Genomic DNA, 25,014 nt, shown 5'->3' with positions numbered 1-25,014 from the left:
CAAGAAGTTCCCGATTTCCCATGTCGTAGTTCCTCTCAATGCGATTAAGATGATGGGACAGGAAAGCGCAGGGATGGAGCTTTTGATCCTGGGCAGAACGCTGGCACAGGATGGCCGCCACTCCAACATCTGAGGCTTCGACCTCCACCACAAACTGACAGGAGGGGTCCAGATGGATTAGGATTGGGGCTGTGGTGGATCGATGCTTAAGATCCGAAAATGCCCAGTCAGCAGCTGGGGACCACATGAACGGAACGTTGGGTGAGGTGAGTGCAGAGAGGGGGGAAGCCAGGGTGCTGTAGCCCTGGATGAAGTGGCATTAGAAATTAGCAAATCCCAGGAAACATTGAAGCTGCAATCTGGAGGTGGGTTGGGGCCACATCACCATTCACCACTCACCTTGTTAGGATCCATCTGAATGTTCCCTGCAGTGTTTGACGTATCCCAGAAAAGAGATAGTGGAGCGATGGAATTCACATTTTTCAGCTTTCACAAACAACTGGTTCTCCAGGAGGTGCTGGAGGACTTGTCGGACGTGGAGAACATGCTGTTGAGCTGAATGGGAAAAGATAAGGATGTCATCGAGGTATATAAACACGAATCGGTTCAACATGTCATGGAGCACAATGTTGACCAGGGCCTGGAACACAGAGGGAGAATTGGTCAGTCCGACTGACATAACCAGGTACTCATAGTGCCCGCTAGCCGTGTTAACTGTCTTCCACTCGTCTCTTTCCCGTATCTGAACTAGAATGTAAGGGGTTCCGAAGGTCCAACTTCCGGAAAATGGCTGCCCACTGGAGAGGCTCAAAAGCAGAGGTTAGGTGTGGTAGAGGTTAAGTTTTTTTTTGCATGATGTCACTAAGGCCCTGGCAGTCCGCTGGCCAGGGAGGCGGAAGGACGAATGAACCCTGCAGCCAGAGAGTCCTTAATATACACTTCCATGGTCTTGGTCTCCGGAACAGACAGGGAGGTCAATGGTGTAGTCGTAGGGTCGATGCAGAGGAAAAGATGTGGTGCGGGCCTTGTTGGAAACCTCCCGGAGGTCCTGGTACCCTGAACGACAGAGGTCTGAGGCTTTTCCCAAGCCCGCTGGAGAATGCCCAGGATCAGGCTACGCCGCCTTGAGGCAATGTGTGTCACAGAACGGGCTCCAACCCAGGATAGAACCCGTAGCCCAGTCGATCAGGGGGTTGTGCCTCTGGCACCATGACAATCCCAAAACCATGGGTACACGAGGAGACTCAATGAACAGAAACTGCATGGACTCACTGTGGTTACCTGACACTCGCAGGTTTATGGGAACCATACTGTGAGTGACCCTGCCAATAGAGCATCCATCCAATGCTCTGGCGTCCATGGGAATAGAAAGGGGTTGTTTGGAGAAGCCCTGATCCGACACCAGGGTAGCGCCCATTAAGCTCCTGTCAGCCCCAAAATCCATAAGCACTCTGAAAGATTTAGACCTGTCACAGCAGGACTTTCCACAGCAGGAAAGTATGGGAAATGGGAGACTCCCTGTATGGCTCACCAGCATACTCATACCTACTGATGAGCGTGGTCTTTTACTGGACAGGTAGATATGTAATGTCCTGAAGTACCACATAATAGACAACTTTTGGAGCTCAGTCTGCGTAAATGTTCCTCAGGAGACAAGCTAGCCCTGCCCAGTTGCATGGGCTCCGGAGGAGGCGAGTCGACAGTCCTCGACGATTCCCGGGGGAACTCGGGTGACGTCGGATTCTCTCAGGTAAGCAGGTAACAGGGACTTTTGAGATACTCCGGAGGCCAGGGGGAACCCGAGGGGGAACCCGTGGACGAGCGCATATGGCTGGGAATAGAACTCCTCTCCCTGCTGCGTTCCCGTAACCGCCCATCAATCCTTATGGTCAGGTCTATGACGGAGTCTATGTCCACTGGCAGCTCCCGGGCTGCAAGCTATTCTTTAATTCCCTCCAATATTCCATGAAGGAAGGTGTCGAACAGGGACTCCGGGTTCCATGTACTCTCGGCAGCCAATGTGCAAAAATCTACCTCGTACTCTGACTGCGTCAAGACTCCAGTAGTGTGGCAAAGTACCTTCTGAGCCACCTCTCTCCCAGACACCGGAGAATTGAACACCTTTCTTACCTCTGCCTCCTCCAGACTAATGTAACCAATGGATTAATGCTCCCACACCGTCGTAGCCCAGGCGCGCGCCCTCCCGAACATCAGCATTATAAGATATGCTATCCTCAAACGATGCAAAGGAAACCAAAAGGGCTGTAGCTCGAAGATGAGGGAGCACTGGGAGAGAAACACACGGCAGGTTCCAGGATCCCCAGCGTAGCGCTCCGGCGGAGTTAATTGGGGTTCTCAGGAAGACTGGGTAGTCTGGGGAGAGGCACCGCTGGTAGCGGGGTTACGGGGAGTAGAAGGTTACCATAGTGGCTTGCTGCCTAGTAGATAGTCCGCAGAATTATTCCAACAATGCATTGAGGGCATGGTCATGGCATTCCGCCAAGGTATGGAGTCCCTCCACAAGGTTATGCAGTTATTCCTCATGTCTTCCAATGGTGGCTCCTTGGAGGGAGACAGTGTTGTGGAACTGGTCCGAGTCTGCTTGGTCAGTCATGACCCAGATGCAGACACTGAATGGCAAGCAGGCTCAGGGTCAGGACAGGCAGAAAGGTCGGAACCAAGAAGACTAGAAATCAAAAACTGGAGAAACGGGAAACACGCTGGTAAGACCTAACAAAACAAGACGAACTGGCAACAGACAAACATAAAAGATAGTATAAATACACAGGGGATAATGGGGAAGAATAGGAGACACCTGGTGGGAGGTGGAGACCAGCACAACGCAGATGAAACAGATCAGGGTGTGACACTAGCCTCCACAATCACCCGACCTCAACCCAATTGAGATGTTTTGGGATGAGTTGGACTGCAGAGTGAAGGAAAAGCAGCCAACAAGTGCTTAGCGTATAATTCTTCATGAAGCTAGTTGAGAGAATGCAAAGCTGTCATCAAGGCAAAGGGTGGCTACTTTGTTTTACATTTTTTTGGTTACTAATTGATTCCATATGTGTTATTTCATAGTTTTGATGTCTTCACTATTATTCTACAATGTAGAAAATTGTAAAAATAAAGAAAAACCCTGGAATGAGTAGGTGTGTCCAAACTTTTGACTATATGTGCTATATGTGTTGTGATAACTGCGTTGTTTGGTCTATAGCGCCCGGCTGCTCTGCCTTCTTAACAACACTATCAACAAGACATGTCCTACAGGCCCTGGTTTTGTTGCACCTTGACTACTGTTCAGTCGTGTGGTCAGGTGCCACAAAAAAGGACTTAGGGAAATTGCAATTGGCTCAGAACAAGGCAGCACGTCTGGCCCTTGAATGTACACAGAGAGCTAATATTAATAATATGCATATCAATCTCTCCTGGCTCAATGAAGAGGAGAGATTAACTTCATCACTACTTGTATGTATGTATTGACATGTTGAATGCACTGAGCTGTCTGTCTAAACTACTGGCACACAGCTCAGACACCCATGCATAACCCACATGACATGCCACAAGAGGTCTCTTCACAATCCCCAAGTTCAGAACAGACTATGGGAGGCACACAGTGCTACATAGAGCCATGACTACATGAAACTCCATTCCACATCAAGTAACTGATGCAAGCAGTAAAATTAGATTTGAAAAACAGATAAACACCTTATGGAACAGCGGGGACTGTGAAGCAACACAGACACAGACACATGCATACACACTCACACACGATAACATACGCACTTTACACACACATATACACATGGATTTAGTACTGTAGATATGTGGTAGTGGTGGAGTAGGGGGACTGAGGGCACACAGTGTGTTGTGAAATCTGTGAATGTATTGTAATGTTTTAAAAATGGTATAAACTGCCTTAATTTTGCTGGACCCCAGGAAGAGTAGCTGCTGCCTTGGTAGCAGCTAATGGAGATCCATAATAAATACAAATAACCTGTTAGTTCATATGCCTTGACACCGTGATATATAGGTCGGAGAGCAACATCTGTCCACAAAACATCTTGCATGTAACAAACAGTTACATGACCTATAGCATGGTCAAGCAAGTTAATGTTTCCAACATTTGCGGACTACTAAACAACTATTGATTTAGAACCACGGAGAGTTACCACAAGTTGCAAAGAAAACAGGCCCTGCCTCCACTATTCCAGCACCATTTCAACTTCAATATCATCTAATCACCTATCCTTAGTCTAATACAGTGACAACTAAAATATACCAAAAACAATTTAGTCCAATCAACCCAAGCTAAATATGATGTGACTGACCATGGTACTGATTTTTATGTGTGTGTGCGTGTGCGAGCCTGCAAATAAAAAAAATTATGTTGACTCACCCTACTTGTAGAGAAACGCCAATGTCATCCTCCTCTTTCATGTTGCCTAAACATTCTCTGACGCTGTCATATAGTACATGCTTTAAGTTTTTGTTGTCCTAGGCTACCTGGCTAAAATAACAGGCCAGCTAGTTAACATTAGCCTACTACATCTAGCTACATGTTGAACTTCCATCCTTTCAGGGCAGGGGCACAATGTATACATTTATGGTTGGATCTGAATCGGCATTATAAAATTTGCCAGTACGGAGAATTAAGTAAAAACGCAAGTCCAAATCCTTATCTCCATCCATGGCTAATTTAGGAAAGGGACAATTTTTGTATCAATTCAAGTGTTTCTGTAAATGAGGTTTGGCTTATGGTGTGATGTGATTGGTGTGAAAGCAAATCCAAACTGGTTTCTATTGACACCATTTTTTGGTACGTCAGGACCATTCATAGTTGAGCTCACTCAGTTTAGCGCGACATGGATTAGCTATTATTTTTATTTTATCAAGGGAGGCCAAATGCTCGCTGGCTTCCATTTTATTCAATACTACAGGTCGGCAACAATTTCATATTATTTTTGACCAGACGGCATCAGATAGATGGGCTTCACATACAGAGACAGAGGGGTGTTGTTTCACTCGCTCGGATGCTTTCTCCGGTGAGATACATTCAGCCTCTTGCCAAAAAAGATGTTGAATCACAGAGCGACTAAATAAATTATTTTAATACGTTTTTTTATAATTATTTTGTGTTTTTTGGTGTTATTATGGTGAATAAATGTATTGGCTGGTAAGAATTCTGAATGTCTGGTATATGTTTTCTTCTAAATGCAACAGGGTCTGCATGATAAGTCTGGCTCTAAACTTACTCTTGAAATGTATAATAGTAGAATGCACAAGATTACATTTTTGAATTTGGGTAGTGCCTCATCAGTGCCTCTTGTCATGTGCCTCTTGTCATGTTAGTCATTGCATACCTTAGAAAGCTACTTATAACCCATGACTGCTAATGTTTTTTAAATTTGGTTTATTTAGCCCATATATGTTGTTGTAATTTTTTTGTCATTCAAGTATCACATACAGTAAATACACATAGCAAAATGTATAGAATTGCACTAAAATTAGCTTTAAAACAGTTGCATTTTATTTGCACCCAATGACAAAATGTGTAGAATTGCAGGAAATAAGATTTAAAGCTGCAGAATTCTCTTCACTAACAAGAGGGGTGTGAACAGTTTGTGTCATGAACATTGCTTGTGCCCATAGAAATAGACGTGGCATGTGCACTCTCGCACAGGGGGAGCATGGGATGTTCCCCAATGCTGGATTGTTTTGGGCCCAGAGTAAACAGGTTTGGGAACCTCTGGTTTGTACCGTCCAGAGTGCCAGGACCCCTTCCACACACTCACTGTATAAGTGAGTGTGGCATGTGTTTTGAGAGACTGTGCGATCTGAAACCGGTCATCCCTTACCTATGCTCTATATCCAAAGTGTTATGCTTTTTGCAATACCTGTTGGACAGAGGCTAAGTCTTTTCCACTGTAAAGGTGTACTTGGCTGCCATCGCTGCCTGTCATATAGGCTTAGACACTATACAGTAGAAAAAACTTCCTCTGATATGTCGTTTTATGAACGCTGACGGCGCAAGCAGCTCACTCACTCGCTTTGTGGACGTAAGAGCTGTGGTAAAGCGGTTTTGAAAGAGAGAAACTTAATCTCTTACGCCTAGTCCCCAAGCCTTTAGTCCCATTTTGGTTACTGTCTATTGTGCTTAAGGCTATTTCACAGCAGCCCTTCAAGCCACTGGAAAGCTTTGAGATGAAGTATCTTTCTTTCAAAACCACTTTACCAATACAGTTTTTGGCAGAAATGCTTTCTGGAACATGTGAAGTTTAATGTGCCTTAATAACAAATGTGTATGCCATCTGTAAATGCGTATAATTTGGTTAACCACGAAAAAAGACTAGCCGCTAGCCATGATTGGCTGAGATAATGGATGGGCTGGACATGCCGAGAGATGAGTTCGGATTGGTCTGCCATGTAGCACACTTCGTTCTATAACATGAGCTGGGCAGTATGTGTAGGTAATCCTTTGTAACGCTGCTTTAAAAATATATATATCACGTAGTAGAAGTGCAAAAGTGTTGCTCTCCACTTTCTGGAGGAACAAGTTTTGAAATCAGTGGAATGCCTGATGGAATTAGAGTATGATAGCTAAGGAGATGGAGAAAATGCTGGTGTTTGATTGCAAATATGCCGAGGTAGTTGAAAAGAGAACACACAGAAGGCTGTTGTATAAAACACCTGTCTCAGGATTACATCTTCAAACTAAGGGCAACCATGGCATCCATGGCAGAGAGGAAGAAGCGTCCATCCATGTTTATGGGTAAGATAGTCTAGCTAGACACATTTTCAGATGTTATACGTTTCTAATTTTGTTAGAAGTTAGCTAACTAACATTAGCTGACTGGCTCGCTAGCTAATGTTATGTGTATGATCTGTGTAGTAATATTATTTGTATCTCAGAGCCATTTGCCTTGCTAGTTAAAGCCTCACGTTAGCTAGCTAGCCAACATTGAACATGGTTGGTTAGCTACCTGCAGATTCATGCAGGATAGGAATGCTATGAGTTGGGATTATTGTTCATTGTTAAGCTAGCTAGCTACATGTCTAACAAAAGACACCACTATGCAAGTAACCATTTCACTACACCTTCTGTATCCTGTGCATGGATAAATAAACGTAGATTTGATTTGATATAGTATGCGTTTACCAGAGACGGTAATGTGAAGTTCATGACCTGCACCAAATGTATAACGTTAGGCCAACAAGACAGTGTCCAAGTTCTGAAATTCTCTACTAGAATGCCCTGCTTTTATTTCCTCACACTCACAACTGTAAGCTATTTTCTGTAATTGACTCACCATTAACTTGTAAATAATGATCTTGTTGTGAGTTTATTTTCCTGTAATAATGAAGACAAATTAGCTAACGTGAAGACGTTGTCAGCTATATGATACGGTCAGTATTTGAACTGGCTAGCCAGCTAACTTAACATTAGCTATGAACCAAAACATTTTTTAGAAAGTTGCTTTTAGTTGCCTGGTTTGCTAGATTGACATATACTAAATTCATTTTAAACTGGTGGGTTTATTGGTGTTAAAATACACTAGTTGTGCTATTTTGGACCACCAGGCTGCTGATGTCATGCAGCCTGTAGTTTTTGTGTTTATTATTTTTCATAACAACAATGACAAGTTTGATGTCAAACGACAATAGAATGTTCATGATGTCACTGCGACATGGATAGATGTAGTATAAACTGGCCTTAAGTCTTGAAATCTTTGATTGTTTAGAACATGTCCTCACATGTAAATCCTTAAAGAGATGGGTGAGGCTAAGGCTTAAGAGGGTGTGAACGATGCAAAATGGGTGTTGGCAAAAAAATTGCTCTCCAGTTGTTTTACCAAAACATTCAAGCGCCATTTTGTCAAAAGTGAGGTTCCAAGTCTATCAACTTCCCATAGTTCCTCAACTGTAGTGTATGACATACAATTTTCTGGCTCTGAATCTCTACTTTTATCCAGTAGGTTACATATCTGCGACACAGGAGTGGGCTATATCCCATTGTGAGACAGCAAAACGAGTATTTGAAAGAGAATTTACAAGAGCGACGGCCTTTAAAAAGTGAATCCCTCTGAAAATGGTCTATGTGGCATCGATATGAGTTGGAAACAGTTATTCTAGTCAAAATTGACTACAAGTGTAAACAGGATCATTTTGGTCATAAAGTCAGTTTCGTAGAAAACGGAGTTTGGAACATCCGTGTGTCATAACGGTTAATGAAGGTTGGGTTGAGATTTGACAATGTCCATTTGCCCACTAATATGGAGTGAACAGCTGAGGTGATTGCTTTCTATCCAATACCATATACAGTGAGACAGACCTGCCCAGCAGTCCGACTTTATTTAAATATGACTACATATCGCGCATTTTTTTACTCGTGAAATACTGCACCAAACACCTCAGTTAGATATAAAATTGCGCAACTAAAATATCCTCTGCAAAAACGTCAAAATTAATGACAGATTTCTTGATATATCTTAGATTCATTCTGGGGATTTTGAGGAAGTGTAATAAGCTTCCTCATCTAGTGTCTTATGGGGGGACAAACATCATGAACCAAATGTGGAATCGGTCAGCAAACACACCTCCAAGACTGAAATCTCATTTTTAGAATGATCAACAGAAAAACACGTGCTAATCGGCGTGTTCAGTGGCTCTTTAAAGTTACTTTCATAATCCCGGTTCTCAGATAATAGAATGAGGTATCTCACGGCGCTTCCCTGCTCAAGAATGCTTGAGAATGACCAGAAGGTGGGCCCAACAGACATCGTGTGATTGGAGCTTCCTTAGTCACCCGCCTTAAAAGGCATATCTCTTGTGAGATACCTCTATTATCAGAGAACTGGAGTTACGAAAATAACCTTAAATTTTGCGTCATAGTCTTTAATCTAGACTATGAGTGAAACACAGAAAATATCGACCCATTAACTAAAAAGGATACATTTGATCAGATTCCCTGGTAGGCATGGCCTACCTGGCACCCCCTCAAACTCAACTCAAATGTTATAAGTCGAAACGGTCTTCTGTCTCAGTGTCACACATTGTTTGGCTGTGTGTCGGACTCACTGCTGTTCATGATGTATTCGGTCCAGTCGAAGCCCTTGCTGCCATTGGCCAGGTAGTTCTCAGTGGAGTTGATTGGCCAGATGACACATTTCTGCCGCAGGTTGCCCATGAAGAGCTGTAGTCCAATCAAAGCGAAGACACTGAGACAGAAGACCGTGAGGATCATAACGTCTGACAATTTCTTGACGGATTGAACTAGAGCACCGACGATGGTCTTGAGTCCTGGGGGAAGGAACCAGACATGCATTCACACACACAGACACAAATGTGCACACACACACACACACACACACCAGCGTATGTGTGTTTGTGTACACACACATACATATAAACACACAAGTGCACACACGCACACAAACAAAGAGAAATGGGCATTGCTGGAAAGTACAAGCTTAGCTATGAATTATTTCTATAGAGTTTATATAGTAGTAGTAGTATAGTAGACCATCACATAAAACTGTACTTCTTCAAGTTAATATCAAACCAAAACGACCGCTCTGTTCAGAATCAACAATATCTCAATTTGGACAGGTATAACAGAAATATTCTAAACTGCAGGCGTATGTGTCATAATAATAATAATGCGTATGGTTGATATATTTTCCATGAGGAAAGGAAGGTTTTCACTTCAAACACTCTGATATGTCAATAGTGATTGTGTTCTATATTGTTAGTTACTGTTAAGTCATATTGAACTAAATTACAGCGAGAATATCATCCTTGATAACTACAGTACCAGTCAAAAGTTTAGACACACCTACTCATTCAAGGGTTTTTCTTTATTTGTACTATTTTCTACATTGTAAAATAATAGTTAAGATATCAAAACTATGAAATAACACATGTAATCATGTAGTAACCAAAAAAGTGTTTAACAAACCAAAATATATTTGAGATTCTTCAAAGTAGCCCCCCTTTGCCTTGATGATAGCTTTGCACACTCTTGGCATTCTCTCAACCAGCTTCAACTGGAATGCTTTTCCAACCGTCTTGAAGGAGTTCCCACATATGCTGAGCACTTGTTGGCTGCTTTTCATTCACTCTGCGGTCCAACTCATTCCAAACCATCTCAAATGGGCTGAGGTCAGGTGATTGTGGAGTCCAGGTCATATGATGCAGCACTTCATCACTCTCCTTCTTCGTCAAATAGCCCTTACACAGCCTGGAGATGTGTTGGGTCATTGTCCTGTTGAAAAACAAATAATAGTCCCACTAAGCACAAACCAGATGGGATGGCGTATCGATGCAGAATGCTGTGGGGGCCATGCTGGTTAAGTGTGCTTTGAATGATAAATAAGTCATTGACAGTGTCCCCAGCAAAGCACCCCCACACTATCACACATCCTCCTCCATGCTTCACGGTGGGAATCACACATGTGGAGATCATCCGTTCTTCTACTCTCCCTCTCACAAAGACACTGCGGTTGGAACAAAAAATCTTACATTTGGACTCATCAGACCAAAGGACAGATTTCCACCGGTCTAATGTCCATTGCTCATGTTTCTTGCCCCAAGCAAGTCTCTTCTTATTATTGGTGTTCTTCAGTAGTGGTTTCTTTGCAGCAATTCGACCATGAAGGCCTGATTCACAGTCTCCTCTGAACAGTTGATGTTGAGTTGTGTCTGTTACTTGAACTCTGTGAAGCATTTATTTGGGCTGCAATTTCTGAGGCTGGCAACTATAATGAACTTATCCTCTGCAGCAGAGGTAACTCTGGGTCTTCCTTTCTTGTGGCGGCACTCATGAGGGCCAGTTTCATCATAGCGCTTGATGGTTTTTGTGAATGCACTTGAAGAAACTTTAAAGGTTCTTGACATTTTCCAGAGTGACTGATCTTCATGTCTTAAAGGAATGACGGACTGTCATTTCTCTTTGCTTATTTGAGCTGTTCTTGACATAATATGGACTTGGTATTTTACCAAATAGGGCTATGTTCTGTATACCACCCCTACCTTGTCACAACACAACTGATTGGCACAAACGCATTAAGAAGTAAAGAAATTCCACAAATGAACTTTTACCAAGGCACACCTGTTAATGCCTTCCTACCTCATGAAGCAGGTTGAGAGAATGCCAACAGTGTGACAAGCTGTCATCAAGGCAAAGGGTGGCTACTTTGAAGAAGCTCAAATATAAAATGTTATGGGTTTTTTTTAACACTTTTTTGTGTTGATTCCATATGTGTTACTTCATAGTTTTGATGTCTTCACTATTATTCTACAATTTAGAAAATATAACAAATAAAGAAAAACCCTTGAAAGAGTAGGTGTGTCCAAACGTTTGTCTGTTACTGTACATCAAACAATAGTACAATAATTAAAGACACATAAAAAACAGCAAGAAGATTATCAGACATTCAAGCATTTTAAACACCACAACATAGAAACAACAACATTGCGAGTGCCCCTACGTGAGATTTCCATGAGACTGACACACTTCAGTGATGATCAAAATACTCCCCAAATGTTCTAAATCAACTAAATGACTCAGAGGTAGGCTACGCCAAAATAGTTCTAAGACTAATAGGTGATGGAGTTGTGGAGGGACACCAATTCATGACAAGTTTATGTTCATTTACACCATTATGTGAATGTAATTTGTATGTAATTTTATTTGTCTGTTCCAGTCTCAGTTTCACAGGCAGTGTAGAGCATCCTTGGAAAGAGTGGGGCCACTCTCAAATAATAGATATCAAAACAACTACAAAACATCCACCAGATCGACCAAACACAGCAGCACAATGAAGAGAGAGCGCAGGAATGGGTTCAGTCAGAGGAAGAAGTTGGAAGAGAAGAGAGGGTAGACGAGGGGGGCAAGGTTAAGTGGGGACAAGTGGGAATGGCAGGTTGCATGCAGGTCATTTAAACGCCAAGGCTGAAGGAATTGACTCCATGTCATCATCACCTGTCTGTCTGGCAACCGGGATGGTGACTTAGCTTGGTTCCCATGGTTAGAATGGTTCCCATCCTAGGCACCCCCATCATGTCCCACTCGTGCTGTGTGGTGTGATCCCCACTGGGTGAGCCTTTTAGGTTGGGACCCCTTTAGATCAGAGGCCTACACTGGAGACTGAGCCAACACTACTTACTGGACTAGATGTATTTAATGCACAAATTCACATTTACTTCCTGCCCCAGACATTTGTTCAACAACACTTTTGCACCATGAAAGTGTTCTGCAGTCGAAGTTCTACAAAATCTCTAAAGGCTAACTAAGTGTGTGTGGTGTGTACATAACACATAACTGATTTTCAATCCAACCCCCCCCCCCCCCCCAGAGAAAAAGCCTTCAGGTGGATCTCCAATGAGTTTTTCTCTGGGCGGGGGGGGGGGGGGGGGGGGGTATATATTTGCACCATTGGAACTGTTGGATTGAAAATCAGTTGTGTTACCACTGTGTATATTTCCTTAAGGTACTTTCTCTGTTGTGTTTATGCCTTAATGTCCCAGGATTAACAAAGATCTTCTCAGAAACTAAAAGTCCACATTTAGGAGTTCACTGTTATAATCATAACAGAATGGAATTCAAAGTAAAGAAGCTCCTTAAAAGCCAAAGTTGTAAGATAAAAAAGCAGGTGTCTTGAAAAGCTTCATGCAGCATAAAGTGTGTTGTCAAACTAGGCTTGGCAGTCTTAAGGAATTCATTGTTCGTCAGAGTGCTCCGTTATGGTCAGGGCTTCATACAGAAATGTGATGTGTTTTAAGATGGTGACAACAACTAAGGTAGAAATTTGAACACAAACTCATCAAAGGTCCTAAACGTTCTGTATTTACCTCGATTCATTCATTTGGTGGATGTCAACACATTACTCTCTGTTGGAAAGTGAATCGAACCTCTCTGAAGAGATCCTCATGGTCTAAATAAGATACAATGTGTGAGTGTGAAACCCTTGTCTATCACTTTGACTTGGAGGTTAAGATGTCAATAATAATAACTATTTTGCATTTTTACTACTCCTCATACTAAGACCCTGAGTTTTTCTTAACCATGGGAGAGTTATCAACTAGGGCCTGACGTTTTCCTTGGGGGACAACTCAGGCTCCTACCCATACGATCTGCTCTCAGTATACTGTATGAATCTGTTAATGTCACTTTGGGGGAGAATATTATTAAAATACAAGCATTAATACAACATTTGCAGTGTATCCCACCTGCGTATTATATGGGTTGTTTGACTTCTAGTATGTCATATCAGGAGCACCTTTTCAACTTAACACCAGAAGACTGCCAGTAGACTGCGAAGCCTATCAAAAATGTATTGCTACCATTTTTGATCGTTTGGAAAATAAAAAGTCAACAAAACAGTTATCGTTTCTGAGGCATCCTCTTTAAGAGTCTAAAGTAATAAGAAATGATGAGAATCCATTTAATGAGAAATCAAAATAAACTCGGCTTTAGTGTTTAAATGAGAGTCTCACCTGGAATCACAGAAATAGTTTTCAATGCTCGGAGAACTCTGAACGTTCTCAGCGCCGAGACATTCCCCAGGTCCACAAATTCTGTTACATATCTGTAACGGGGTAGGATCACACACAGAACAAAACACCATGACAAAAAACACAAACGGTAACACACACAAACCTACAGGTCACACACACGGACGCCAAGTGCACCACACCAGCACCATCACCACCGAAGAAGATGACCGGCAGGAGGAGGGGACACCACAGCGAGAGAGAGTGAGAGAGAGAAGCGCCTATCCCTCCAGGAGAGAGGAGTGAAGGTGGAAGAGTAAACTAAAAGAAACAGAAACAAAACCACACCTAACACTGACCCCAGCAACTCGCCCGCCTGCCCGCACACACACATCTGCACAGTCTTACCTGGGATAACAGAAATAGTTTTCAAAGCCCTCAGAACCCTGAACGTACGCAGAGCTGACACATTGCCTAGGTTTACAAACTCTGTTATATACCTGCAGAGTGGATCAGATCACAGTTACTCAGCAGTCGTTCCAGAATGAAAGAGAGAAAGAAGGCAGGATTGTGGTAAATGCCATTTCAATTAAGTCAATTCAGTAAGTAAACTGAAATTCCAATTACATGTTTTTGTTATTGAAAATATTTGGAATTTCAGTTTACTTCCTGATCTGACTGAATTGAAACGGAGTTGACCCCAACCTTGAATGAAAGAAAATACAAAAATAAAATAAAGGAATAAAAAGGAAGATAGAAAAATACAAAAGAAAGAAAGAAATACACGGTATGGCCCAAAATGTTTCAACCAAATGTTTCAAAATGTTACACAGATAAATCAGAGAAAACATATTGTTGTGCTAAAATTGGGGCAGGGCAATCATTCCTTGCCAAACTCGAACAATTACAATATTTGCATAACTTTCAATCATCAAAATCTCCTTTTACCAAATTCCAAAAAGACTGCTATCCCTGACCATTGAAATCATCTTCTTTGGTAGGATATCCCCCCCTCTGCAACATGTTGTTTTTAAAGGAGGATACAAGTAGAGTAACCAGATTCGTTTTTTTACACATCTGTATAAACTCTACATCATTTCAAGGAGCTATCTCACTCTCTAGAATTTACGCATCTGTATAAACTCTACATCATTTCAAGGAGCTATCTCACTCTCTAGAATTTACGCATCTGTATAAACTCTACATCATTTCAAGGAGCTATCTCACTCTCTAGAATTTAACTAGTTAGCCATCGCATGAAAATGGATTCTCTTTCAACAAACCCATGTGTGTCATTCTCATAAAATTCAACATTACAAATATACAGTGCATTCGAAAAGTATTCTAACCCCTTGACTTTTTCCACATTTTTTTTACATTACATCCTTTTTCTTAAATGTATTAAATATAATTGTTTTCTTATCAATCTACATACAATACCCCATAATGACAAAGCAAAAACAGGTTTTTAGAATTGTTTCAAATGTATTAATAAATAAAAAACTGATTTCAAATTCAGACCCTTTGCTATGAGACTTGAAATTGAGCACAGGTGCATCCTGTTTCTATTGATCATCCTTGAGATGTTTCCACAACTTGATTAGAGTCCACCTGTGGTAAATTCAATTGATTGTACATGTTTTGGAAAGGCAAACACCTGTCTGTATGTCCCACAGTTGACAGTGCATGTCAGAGCAAAAACCAAGCCATGAGGTCGAAGGAATTGTCCATAGAGTTTCAAGACAGGATTGTGTTGGGGCACAAATCTGGAGAAGGGTACCAAAAAACTTCTGCAGCATTGAAGGTCGCCAAAAACACAGTGGCCTCCATAATTCTTAAATGGAAGAAGTTTGGAACCACCAAGACTCTTCCTAAAGCTGGCCGCCCTGCCAAACTGAAAACCGGGGGATTTTGGTCAGGGAGGTGACCAAGAACCCAATGGTTCTGTAACGTTCTTTGCTTCACGGAAACATGGCTCACTGGAGAGACGCTATCGGAGTCGGTGCAGCCAGCTGGTTTCTCCACGCATCGCGCCGACAGAAACAAACATCTTTCTGGTAAGAAGAGGGGCGGGCGCGTATGCCTTATGGCTAACGAGACGTGGTGTGGTCACAAAAGCATACAGGAACTCAAGTCCTTCTGTTCACCTGATTTAGAATTCCTCACAATCAAATGTCGACCGCATTATCTACCAAGGGAATTCTCTTCGATTATAATCACAGCCGTATATATTCCCCCCCAAGCAGACACATCGATGGCTCTGAACGAACTTTATTTGACTCTTTGCACACTGGAATCCATACATCCTGAGGCTGCATTCATTGTAGCTGGGGATTTTAACAAGGCTAATCTGAAAACAAGACTCCCTAAATTGTATCAGCATATCGATTGCGCAACCAGGGCTGGCAAAACCTTGGATCACTGCTATTCTAACTTCCGCGACGCATATAAGGCCCTGCCCCGCCCTACTTTCGGAAAAGCTGACCACGACTCCATTTTGTTGATCCCTGCCTACAGACAGAAACTAAAACAAGAAGCTCCCACGCTGAGGTCTGTTCAACGCTGGTCCGACCAATCTGATTCCACTGGCTGGTGTGTTTACGGACATATTCAATCAATTCCTATCCCAGTCTGCTGTTCCCACATGCTTCAAGAGGGCCACCATTGTTCCTGTTCCCAAGAAAGCTAAGGTAACTGAGCTAAACGACTACCGCCCCGTAGCACTCACTTCCGTCATCATGAAGTGCTTTGAGAGACTAGTCAAGGACCATATCACCTCCACCCTACCTGACACCCTAGACCCACTCCAATTTGCTTACCGCCCAAATAGGTCCACAGACGATGTAATCTCAACCACACTGCACACTGCCCTAACCCATCTGGACAAGAGGAATACCTATGTGAGAATGCTGTTCATCGACTACAGCTCGGCATTCAACACCATAGTACCCTCCAAGCTCGTCATCAAGCTCGAGACCCTGGGTCTCGACCCCGCCCTGTGCAACTGGGTACTGGACTTCCTGACGGGCCGCCCCCAGGTGGTGAGGGTAGGCAACAACATCTCCACCCCACTGATCCTCAACACTGGGGCCCCACAAGGGTGCGTTCTGAGCCCTCTCCTGTACTCCCTGTTCACCCACGACTGCGTGGCCACGCACGCCTCCAACTCAATCATCAAGTTTGCGGACGACACAACAGTGGTAGGCTTGATTACCAACAACGACGAGACGGCCTACAGGGAGGAGGTGAGGGCCCTCGGAGTGTGGTGTCAGGAAAATAACCTCACACTCAACGTCAACAAAACTAAGGAGATGATTGTGGACTTCAGGAAACAGCAGAGGGAACACCCCCCTATCCACATCGATGGAACAGTAGTGGAGAGGGTAGCAAGTTTTAAGTTCCTCGGCATACACATCACAGACAAACTGAATTGGTCCACCCACACAGACAGCATCGTGAAGAAGGCGCAGCAGCGCCTATTCAACCTCAGGAGGCTGAAGAAATTTGGCTTGTCACCAAAAGCACTCACAAACTTCTACAGATGCACAATCGAGAGCATCCTGGCGGGCTGTATCACCGCCTGGTACGGCAACTCCTCCGCCCACAACCGTAAGGCTCTCCAGAGGGTAGTGAGGTCTGCACAACGCATCACCGGGGGCAAACTACCTGCCCTCCAGGACACCTACACCATCCGATGTTACAGGAAGGCCATAAAGATCATCAAGGACAACAACCACCCGAGCCACTGCCTGTTCACCCCGCTATCAGAAGGCGAGGTCAGTACAGGTGCATCAAAGCTGGGACCGAGAGACTGAAAAACAGCTTCTATCTCAAGGCCATCAGACTGTTAAACAGCCACCACTAACATTGAGTGGCTGCTGCCAACACACTGACTCAACTCCAACCACTTTAATAATGGGAATTGATGGGAAATTATGTAAAATATATCACTAGACACTTTAAACAATGCTACCTAATATAATGTTTACATACCCTACATTATTCATCTCATATGTATACGTATATACTGTACTCTATATCATCTACTGCATCTTTATGTAATACATGTATCACTAGCCACTTTAACTATGCCACTTTGTTTACATACTCATCTCATATGTATATACTGTACTCGATACCATCTACTGTATCTTGCCTATGCCGCTCTGTACCATCACTCATTCATATATCTTTATGTACATATTCTTTATCCCCTTACACTTGTGTGTATAAGACAGTAGTTTTGGAATTGTTAGTTAGATTACTTGTTGGTTATTACTGCATTGTCGGAACTAGAAGCACAAGCATTTCGCTACGCTCGCATTAACATCTGCTAACCATGTGTATGTGACAAATAAAATTTGATTTGATTTGATATGATTTGACAGAGCTCCAGAGTTCCTCTGTGGAGATGGGAGAACCTTCCAGAAGGACAGCCATCTCTGCAGAACTCCACCAATCAAGCCTTTATTGTGTAGTGGCCAGACAGAAGACACTCCTCAGTAAAAGGCACATGACACCCCGCTTGGAGTTTGCCAAAAGGCACCTAAAGGACTCTCAGACCATGAGAAACGAGATTCTGTGGTCTGATGAAACCAAGATTGAACTATTTGGCCTGAATGTCAAGCATCACATCTGGAGGAAACCTGGCACCATCCTGACGGTAAAGCATGGCGATGGCAGCATCATGGTGTGGGGATGTTTATCAGCGACAGGGACTGGAAGACTAGTCAGGATCGAGGGGAAGAGGAAAGGAGCAAAGTACAGAGAGATCCTTGATGAAAACCTGCTCCAGAGCACTCAGGACCTCAGACTGGGGTGAAAGTTCACCTTCCAACAGGACAATGACCCTAAGCACACAGTGAAGACAACGCAGGAGTGGCTTTTGGACAAGTCTGGACAATGTCCTTGAGTGACCCAGCCAGAGCCCGGACTTGAACCTGATCGAACATCTCTGGAGAGACTTGAAAATAGCTTTGCAGCATCGCTCCCCATCCAACCTGACAGAGCTTGAGAGGATCTGCAGAGAAGAATGGGAGAAACTCCCCAAATACAGGCATGCCAAGCTTGTAGCGTCATACCCAAGAAGACTTGAGGCTGTAATCGCTGCCAAAGATGCTTCAACCAAGTACTGAGTAAAAGGTCTGAATACTTATGTAAATGTGAAATTTCAGTAGCTTTCTTTTAAATACATTTCCAAAAATGTATAAAAACCTGTTTTTGCTCATTATTATTGGGTATTGTATGTAGATTGATGAGGGGGAAAAAAACATTGAATCCATTTTACAATAAGGGTAACGTAACAAAATTGGGAAAAAGTCAAAGGGTCTGAATACTGAATGCACTGTACCTGTACTAACATATACTGTATGTCCTACTGACTGAATGATTCAGTTGAATTAATTCTATTTTGCGGAATTCATATTTGGAGATGCTTCATCATCTTGGATTATTTTGCATGATTTGCAAAATTCTCTGGTGTGGAATGTACTGCCTGGCCCAACCCTGTCACCCTGGTAGAGATGGCAGTGCAGAGAGAGATCGAGGTGTAGAGAGAGGAATGTTGGGAGGAGGTGGACTACTTACGCCATAGAGATCACCATGAAGTCCAGCCAGTTCCATGGATCTCGTAGAAAAGTGAACCCGTCTATACAAAAGCCTCGCGCCACAATCTTGGTAAGTGATTCGAAGGTGTAGATACCTGTGAAGGTATACCTAGAGCACAATAAGACGAGAGACAGTGAAAGGGTGAGATATGTGAATAAATGCATATTTGTTTCTAAATGTGTTCTAAACAGTCTATGAATGTACATAGGGAGTTATAAATCAATACTTACTCTACTATCTTGTTCCATTCTGGAGGATCACTAAATGTCATGAAAACACAGTTGGTCAAAATGGTGCTCATGATGATCATACTGAATACCGTAACAGGGAAGAGAGTTAAGAAAAGGTTGATGACCATAAAAACTCCACCACCCATCAACATACAGTAGGAACATAGTTGAATATACTGTGAGACACTCTACAATGACACAGTTCATCCATTATTTTTTAAATGTTATTTTAACCCTTTTTTCTCCACAATTTCGATCTTGTCTCGGCTCGGGAGGCAAAGGTCAAGTCATGCTTCCTCCGAAACATGACCCACCTCAAACGGAGGAAACACCGTTTAACTGATGACCGAGATCAGCCTGCAGGTGCCTAGCCCGCCACAAGGAGTTGCTAGAGCGCGATGAGCCAAGAAAAGCCCCCTCAACCAAACCCTCCCCTAACCCGGATGACGCTGGGCCAATTGTGCACCGCCCTATGGGACTCCCAATCACGGCCGGTTGTGATACAGCCTGGGATCGAACCCAGGTCTGTAGTGCCGCCTCTAGCACTGAATTAAATATTAAATATTAAATATCCATTAAATATTTAACGAGATGTGGATCCAGGGTATCCGGATAAGGGAGGAAAGATTTTTCCGGACAGTGTGGGTCACAAGATCCAGATCAATGCACAAGGATGATTTGGCCTGTATCACCTCTTCTCTGATTCTTCAACCAATCAAAAGAAAACATCACAATCACTAGCTCCTTCAACCTTAATATTATGTACTTTACATTGCAGAAGTACATGTACATACATGCTCTGTAATTTCCCCATGGTAAACAACAAAATCATCATTTCAAAGCAAGACAATGCACCACTTGAAAGGATATGAGTGTATCAAAATCTTAATTGCTATTCGCCTAAAGTGACTAAAAGGGCTGATGACGTACAAGGAGTCCGTGGCGTGGAAGCGGAAGATTGTTTTCCCTTTGTTTAGGACTATAAACGTCTGGAGAGAGAGAGAGAGAGAGACAGAGAGAGAGAGCTGCATTAACAAGAGCAATACAAGGCATGACACATACGGGACATGTAGAAAAGAAAAGCTGCACAATCTCATGGCTCTGATGTAAATATGCTGCCTTCATCAGGGTTTCATGACACATACAGTACATCCCATGCTGAGACAACAGAAATGGGAAGTCATGACTAAGGTACACTAAGCTGACTGTTCATTGGCTGATCTGATCTCTGAGTCACTGCAGACCTCATCGCTGAGTCACAGGGCACACAGGGTGGCGCCACTCATTTTATGGAACTTGCTGCTTCAGTTTGCCATGTCCATTCACTACAAGAAGAATTCTGTTGTATTACGACCACAAGTAGTTTTCAAGTTTAAACCCACTTTAACATGGCACCATAAGGAGTACTCTGTGCATTTCCTCCCAAAAGCAATCAACAAGAGGGTAAACCAATATTGGTAACTTATTTGTTACTGAGGTATAAACAGGGTATATCTTAAGATGTTCTGACCGTGTGTTTTAAACACATACTAGGGCACAGGCTGAACAGCAAAGACAACCACAACATCTTCTCTCATTATAGAACAGTAAGGCAGAGAATTCTGATTCTTTAGTAATTTGCATACTTTTTAGCCAGTAGTTCTCAAAGTAAAATTGCTTACTATGTCACACAGGTGCAGATATGTGCACCACGTCAAGGCTCTCTCTGTCTCTCCTGTGTGTGTGTGTGTGTGTATCTTGCTAGTGAAGGGCTGAAGCTCTTTGGCTAGAACTTGAATTGCTAGGGAGCTGGCCCTCTTGGGGGAAATGTAGGGAAAACAGTCACTTTCAAAGTAGGGATTTTGTGGCTAGTTGAGGTGAAATTAATTCTGCTCATAGATTCTGCATGAATGAACTACACATTGACATATCCAGCCCAAAGCGGGAGGTTTAAAAAATACTTAGTACTCGGCAAAGTTCCAGAGCATGTCTTTAAGTCAACCATGACCTTTAGTCTCTTCCACTAAAGCACATGCACATGCCTCTTTTACAAATGAGAAGACATATTTCACAACTATTACAGAATGTGTGTAAAATATAAAATGGAATTCAATGACCAGGTCTGAGTAGCCTAATAACTAAAAAACTTCAAATGTCGTTAAGTTTTTCAACATTTCAAAAAGTACTTTGCACTATCTAACTACTAAGAGTAACTAAGAGCCCCTGACTGACGGTGACAGTCAGATATCCCAGTGTTTGTGTCTGTTCCTTCCTTCCTGTGTTCCTCTCCCTTCTCTCCAGTCTGTGGCCAAATAGTTGTCTTCTTCTCCCAGCTTAAAGCTCTTACTGGAAAAGAACTGCAAACGCTGCCATCGATCAAGCCTAGATCTGCTGACTCCATCCTCTCAACAACCACTCCCCATCCCATAAACAGGCCCGGGCCAAGTGGGGCTGGGCTGGCTGTGGTGAGGTTAGGCCCAGTGTGTGTGTGTGTGTGTGTGTGTGTGTGTGTGTCTGTGTGTGTGTGTGGGGGGGGGCTGTATGCGATTGCATTTATGTATGAGCGCACACGTGTGTGTTTGTGTGCATGCGTATATGCACGCTTGTATGTGGGTGTGTGTGTGTGCACAGGGAGTGAGAAGAAAGAGACATCACGGCAGAAGCGTCACCAGTAGACAATCAGCCGTACTGTTAATTATAAGTGCCTACATTAACTTTTCTGGCTCCACTTCATTCATTAGTCCTGTTCCCAACCATACCCAGAGAGAGAGAGGGGTGCTACGTTACACATGAGTCCAGATGATCTCTGCAGTACCTTCCTACTGTATACTGCACCCCACGCAACATAGGCCAACACGCATAGAATGAAACACTAAAACATCTCAGCTCACCATACTACACACTGAACACAGATACAGCCTGGTTTACACACAGTCAAACAACCCGTTACACTGTAAGCCCCACACATTTACAACAGAAACACAAAGTCAGACTAACACATTAAAAACTAAACTGTTCACATGGCAAGCACAACAAACAGACACATACACATTCAGGGAAAGAATCCACACCTACAAAGACATACAGTAGGTACAGTGCCTTGCGAAAGTATTCGGCCCCCTTGAACTTTGCGACCTTTTGCCACATTTCAGGCTTCAAACATAAAGATATAAAACTGTATTTTTTTGTGAAGAATCAACAACAAGTGGAACACAATCATGAAGTGGAACGACATTTATTGGATATTTCAAACTTTTTTAACAAATCAAAAACTGAAAAATTGGGCGTGCAAAATTATTCAGCCCCTTTACTTTCAGTGCAGCAAACTCTCTCCAGAAGTTCAGTGAGGATCTCTGAATGATCCAATGTTGACCTAAATGACTAATGATGATAAATACAATCCACCTGTGTGTAATCAAGTCTCCGTATAAATGCACCTGCACTGTGATAGTCTCAGAGGTCCGTTAAAAGCGCAGAGAGCATCATGAAGAACAAGGAACACACCAGGCAGGTCCGAGATACTGTTGTGAAGAAGTTTAAAGCCGGATTAGGATACAAAAAGATTTCCCAAGCTTTAAACATCCCAAGGAGCACTGTGCAAGCGATAATATTGAAATGGAAGGAGTATCAGACCACTGCAAATCTACCAAGACCTGGCCGTCCCTCTAAACTTTCAGCTCATACAAGGAGAAGACTGATCAGAGATACAGCCAAGAGGCCCATGATCACTCTGGATGAACTGCAGAGATCTACAGCTGAGGTGGGAGACTCTGTCCATAGGACAGCAATCAGTCGTATATGGCACAAATCTGGCCTTTATGGAAGAGTGGCAAGAAGAAAGCCATTTCTTAAAGATATCCATAAAAAGTGTTGTTTAAAGTTTGCCACAAGCCACCTGGGAGACACACCAAACATGTGGAAGAAGGTGGTCTGGTCAGATGAAACCAAAATTGAACTTTTTGGCAACAATGCAAAACGTTATGTTTGGCGTAAAAGCAACACAGCTCATCACCCTGAACACACCATCCCCACTGTCAAACATGGTGGTGGCAGCATCATGGTTTGGGCCTGCTTTTCTTCAGCAGGGACAGGGAAGATGGTTAAAATTGATGGGAAGATGGATGGAGCCAAATACAGGACCATTCTGGAAGAAAACCTGATGGAGTCTGCAAAAGACCTGAGACTGGGACGGAGATTTGTCTTCCAACAAGACAATGATCCAAAACATAAAGCAAAATCTACAATGGAATGGTTCAAAAATAAACATATCCAGGTGTTAGAATGGCCAAGTCAAAGTCCAGACCTGAATCCAATCGAGAATCTGTGGAAAGAACTGAAAACTGCTGTTCACAAATGCTCTCCATCCAACCTCACTGAGCTCGAGCTGTTTTGCAAGGAGGAATGGGAAAAAATGTCAGTCTCTCGATGTGCAAAACTGATAGAGACATACCCCAAGCGACTTACAGCTGTAATCGCAGCAAAAGGTGGCGCTACAAAGTATTAACTTAAGGGGGCTGAATAATTTTGCACGGCCAATTTTTCAGTTTTTATTTGTTAAAAAAGTTTGAAATATCCAATAAATGTCGTTCCACTTCATGATTGTGTCCCACTTGTTGTTGATTCTTCACAAAAAAATACAGTTTTATATCTTTATGTTTGAGCCTGAAATGTGGCAAAAGGTCGCAAAGTTCAAGGGGGCCGAATACTTTCGCAAGGCACTGTATATAGAGACGCCAAAAAGGACTTCAGACAATCTCTCTCTCTCTCTCTCTCTCTCTCTCTCTCTCTCTCTCTCTCTCTCTCTCTCTCTCTCTCTCTCTCTCTCTCACACTCTCTCACACTCTCTCACTCTCTCTCACACTCTCTCACACTCTCTCACACTCTCTCACACTCTCTCACACTCTCTCTCTCTCTCTCTCTCTCTCTCTCTCTCTCTCTCTCTCTCTCTCACACTCTCTCACACTCTCTCTCTCTCTCTCTCTCTCTCTCTCACACACACACACACACACACTGGGACTGTCCGTTTGTCACACGCTCCAAGGGAAACACTGGCAAGGAGTGGCTGGGCAACAAGACAGAGGTGTCCTGAGACAGGAGTGTCCTGAAAGCTAATTAGATTAAAGTAGCGAGTGGTGGCTGCAGAGCAGTCTGGGGAAAGACTAAATGTATTCTCTATCTTTATTACAACACTCCTCACTCTCCCCTGATCCCTCGCTCTCTCCTTCCCTAAGTATTTCTTCCTCTCCTTTCTTTTTGACCATGAACTATCTATAGCTAGGCTAACTCAAATCCTCACCATTTCTTCCTGTCAGAAAATATGGTCTGCCTCTATCATTTACCCCAATCATTGTCTGGTGTAGGTTAAAATTAGGCCCAGGTACAAATTAGGGCTATAGCAAAAATCTAACGTTCAAAGAAATGTGGGGAGTCAAATTTTGCTATGACAGAAGAGACGTGTAATGAGTGGCCTGCTCTGCCCATTGTCAACATGGCCACAGATTTGGTTCCTATAGCCTCATGTTAGGTGTATGTGTTCTCTCTGGTTGTCCTGATCTTCAACTCCTCTCTCCCTCCCTCCCTCCCTCTCTTTCTTCCCTCCTTCCCTGGGGAGTGAAGGCGACTTTTACTTCAGACCCTCTGAGGACATAGCTTTAGTTTAGGACACAAAGGTACGCCTCTGTTTGCATGGTTCTAATAGTCTTAT

The 25,014-nt window shown here is 43.1% G+C and overlaps 1 protein-coding gene across 5 annotated transcripts in view; it reads right to left on the bottom strand.

Annotated features, from left to right (window-relative positions):
• The window catches only part of LOC109891189 (sodium channel protein type 8 subunit alpha), a 105,752-nt gene extending 85,438 nt beyond the window's left edge, over nt 1-20,314 (bottom strand). For 2 of the 5 annotated variants that reach the window (XM_031825252.1, XM_031825253.1), the window contains exons 1-5: nt 20,202-20,314; nt 19,332-19,421; nt 19,081-19,209; nt 13,498-13,589; nt 9,079-9,300 (exon numbers count right to left, since the gene is read on the bottom strand). In XM_031825252.1, the coding sequence (XP_031681112.1) occupies nt 9,079-9,300; nt 13,498-13,589; nt 19,081-19,209; nt 19,332-19,411 (523 nt within the window). In that variant the 5' untranslated portion in view covers nt 19,412-19,421; nt 20,202-20,314. Of the gene's footprint in view, nt 1-9,078; nt 9,301-13,497; nt 13,590-13,902; nt 13,995-19,080; nt 19,210-19,331; nt 19,422-20,201 lie in introns of all 5 variants that reach the window. The other 3 variants (XM_031825250.1, XM_031825251.1, XM_031825255.1) reach the window with 2 other exon arrangements.
• Between the last annotated feature and the right edge of the window lie 4,700 nt (nt 20,315-25,014).

The sequence above is a fragment of the Oncorhynchus kisutch genome, linkage group LG5, assembly GCF_002021735.2.
Source record: "Oncorhynchus kisutch isolate 150728-3 linkage group LG5, Okis_V2, whole genome shotgun sequence".
Classification (NCBI taxonomy): domain Eukaryota; kingdom Metazoa; phylum Chordata; class Actinopteri; order Salmoniformes; family Salmonidae; genus Oncorhynchus; species Oncorhynchus kisutch.
The sequence above is the reverse complement of the archived record's forward strand: the minus strand, read 5'-3'. Positions and strand labels throughout refer to the sequence as shown.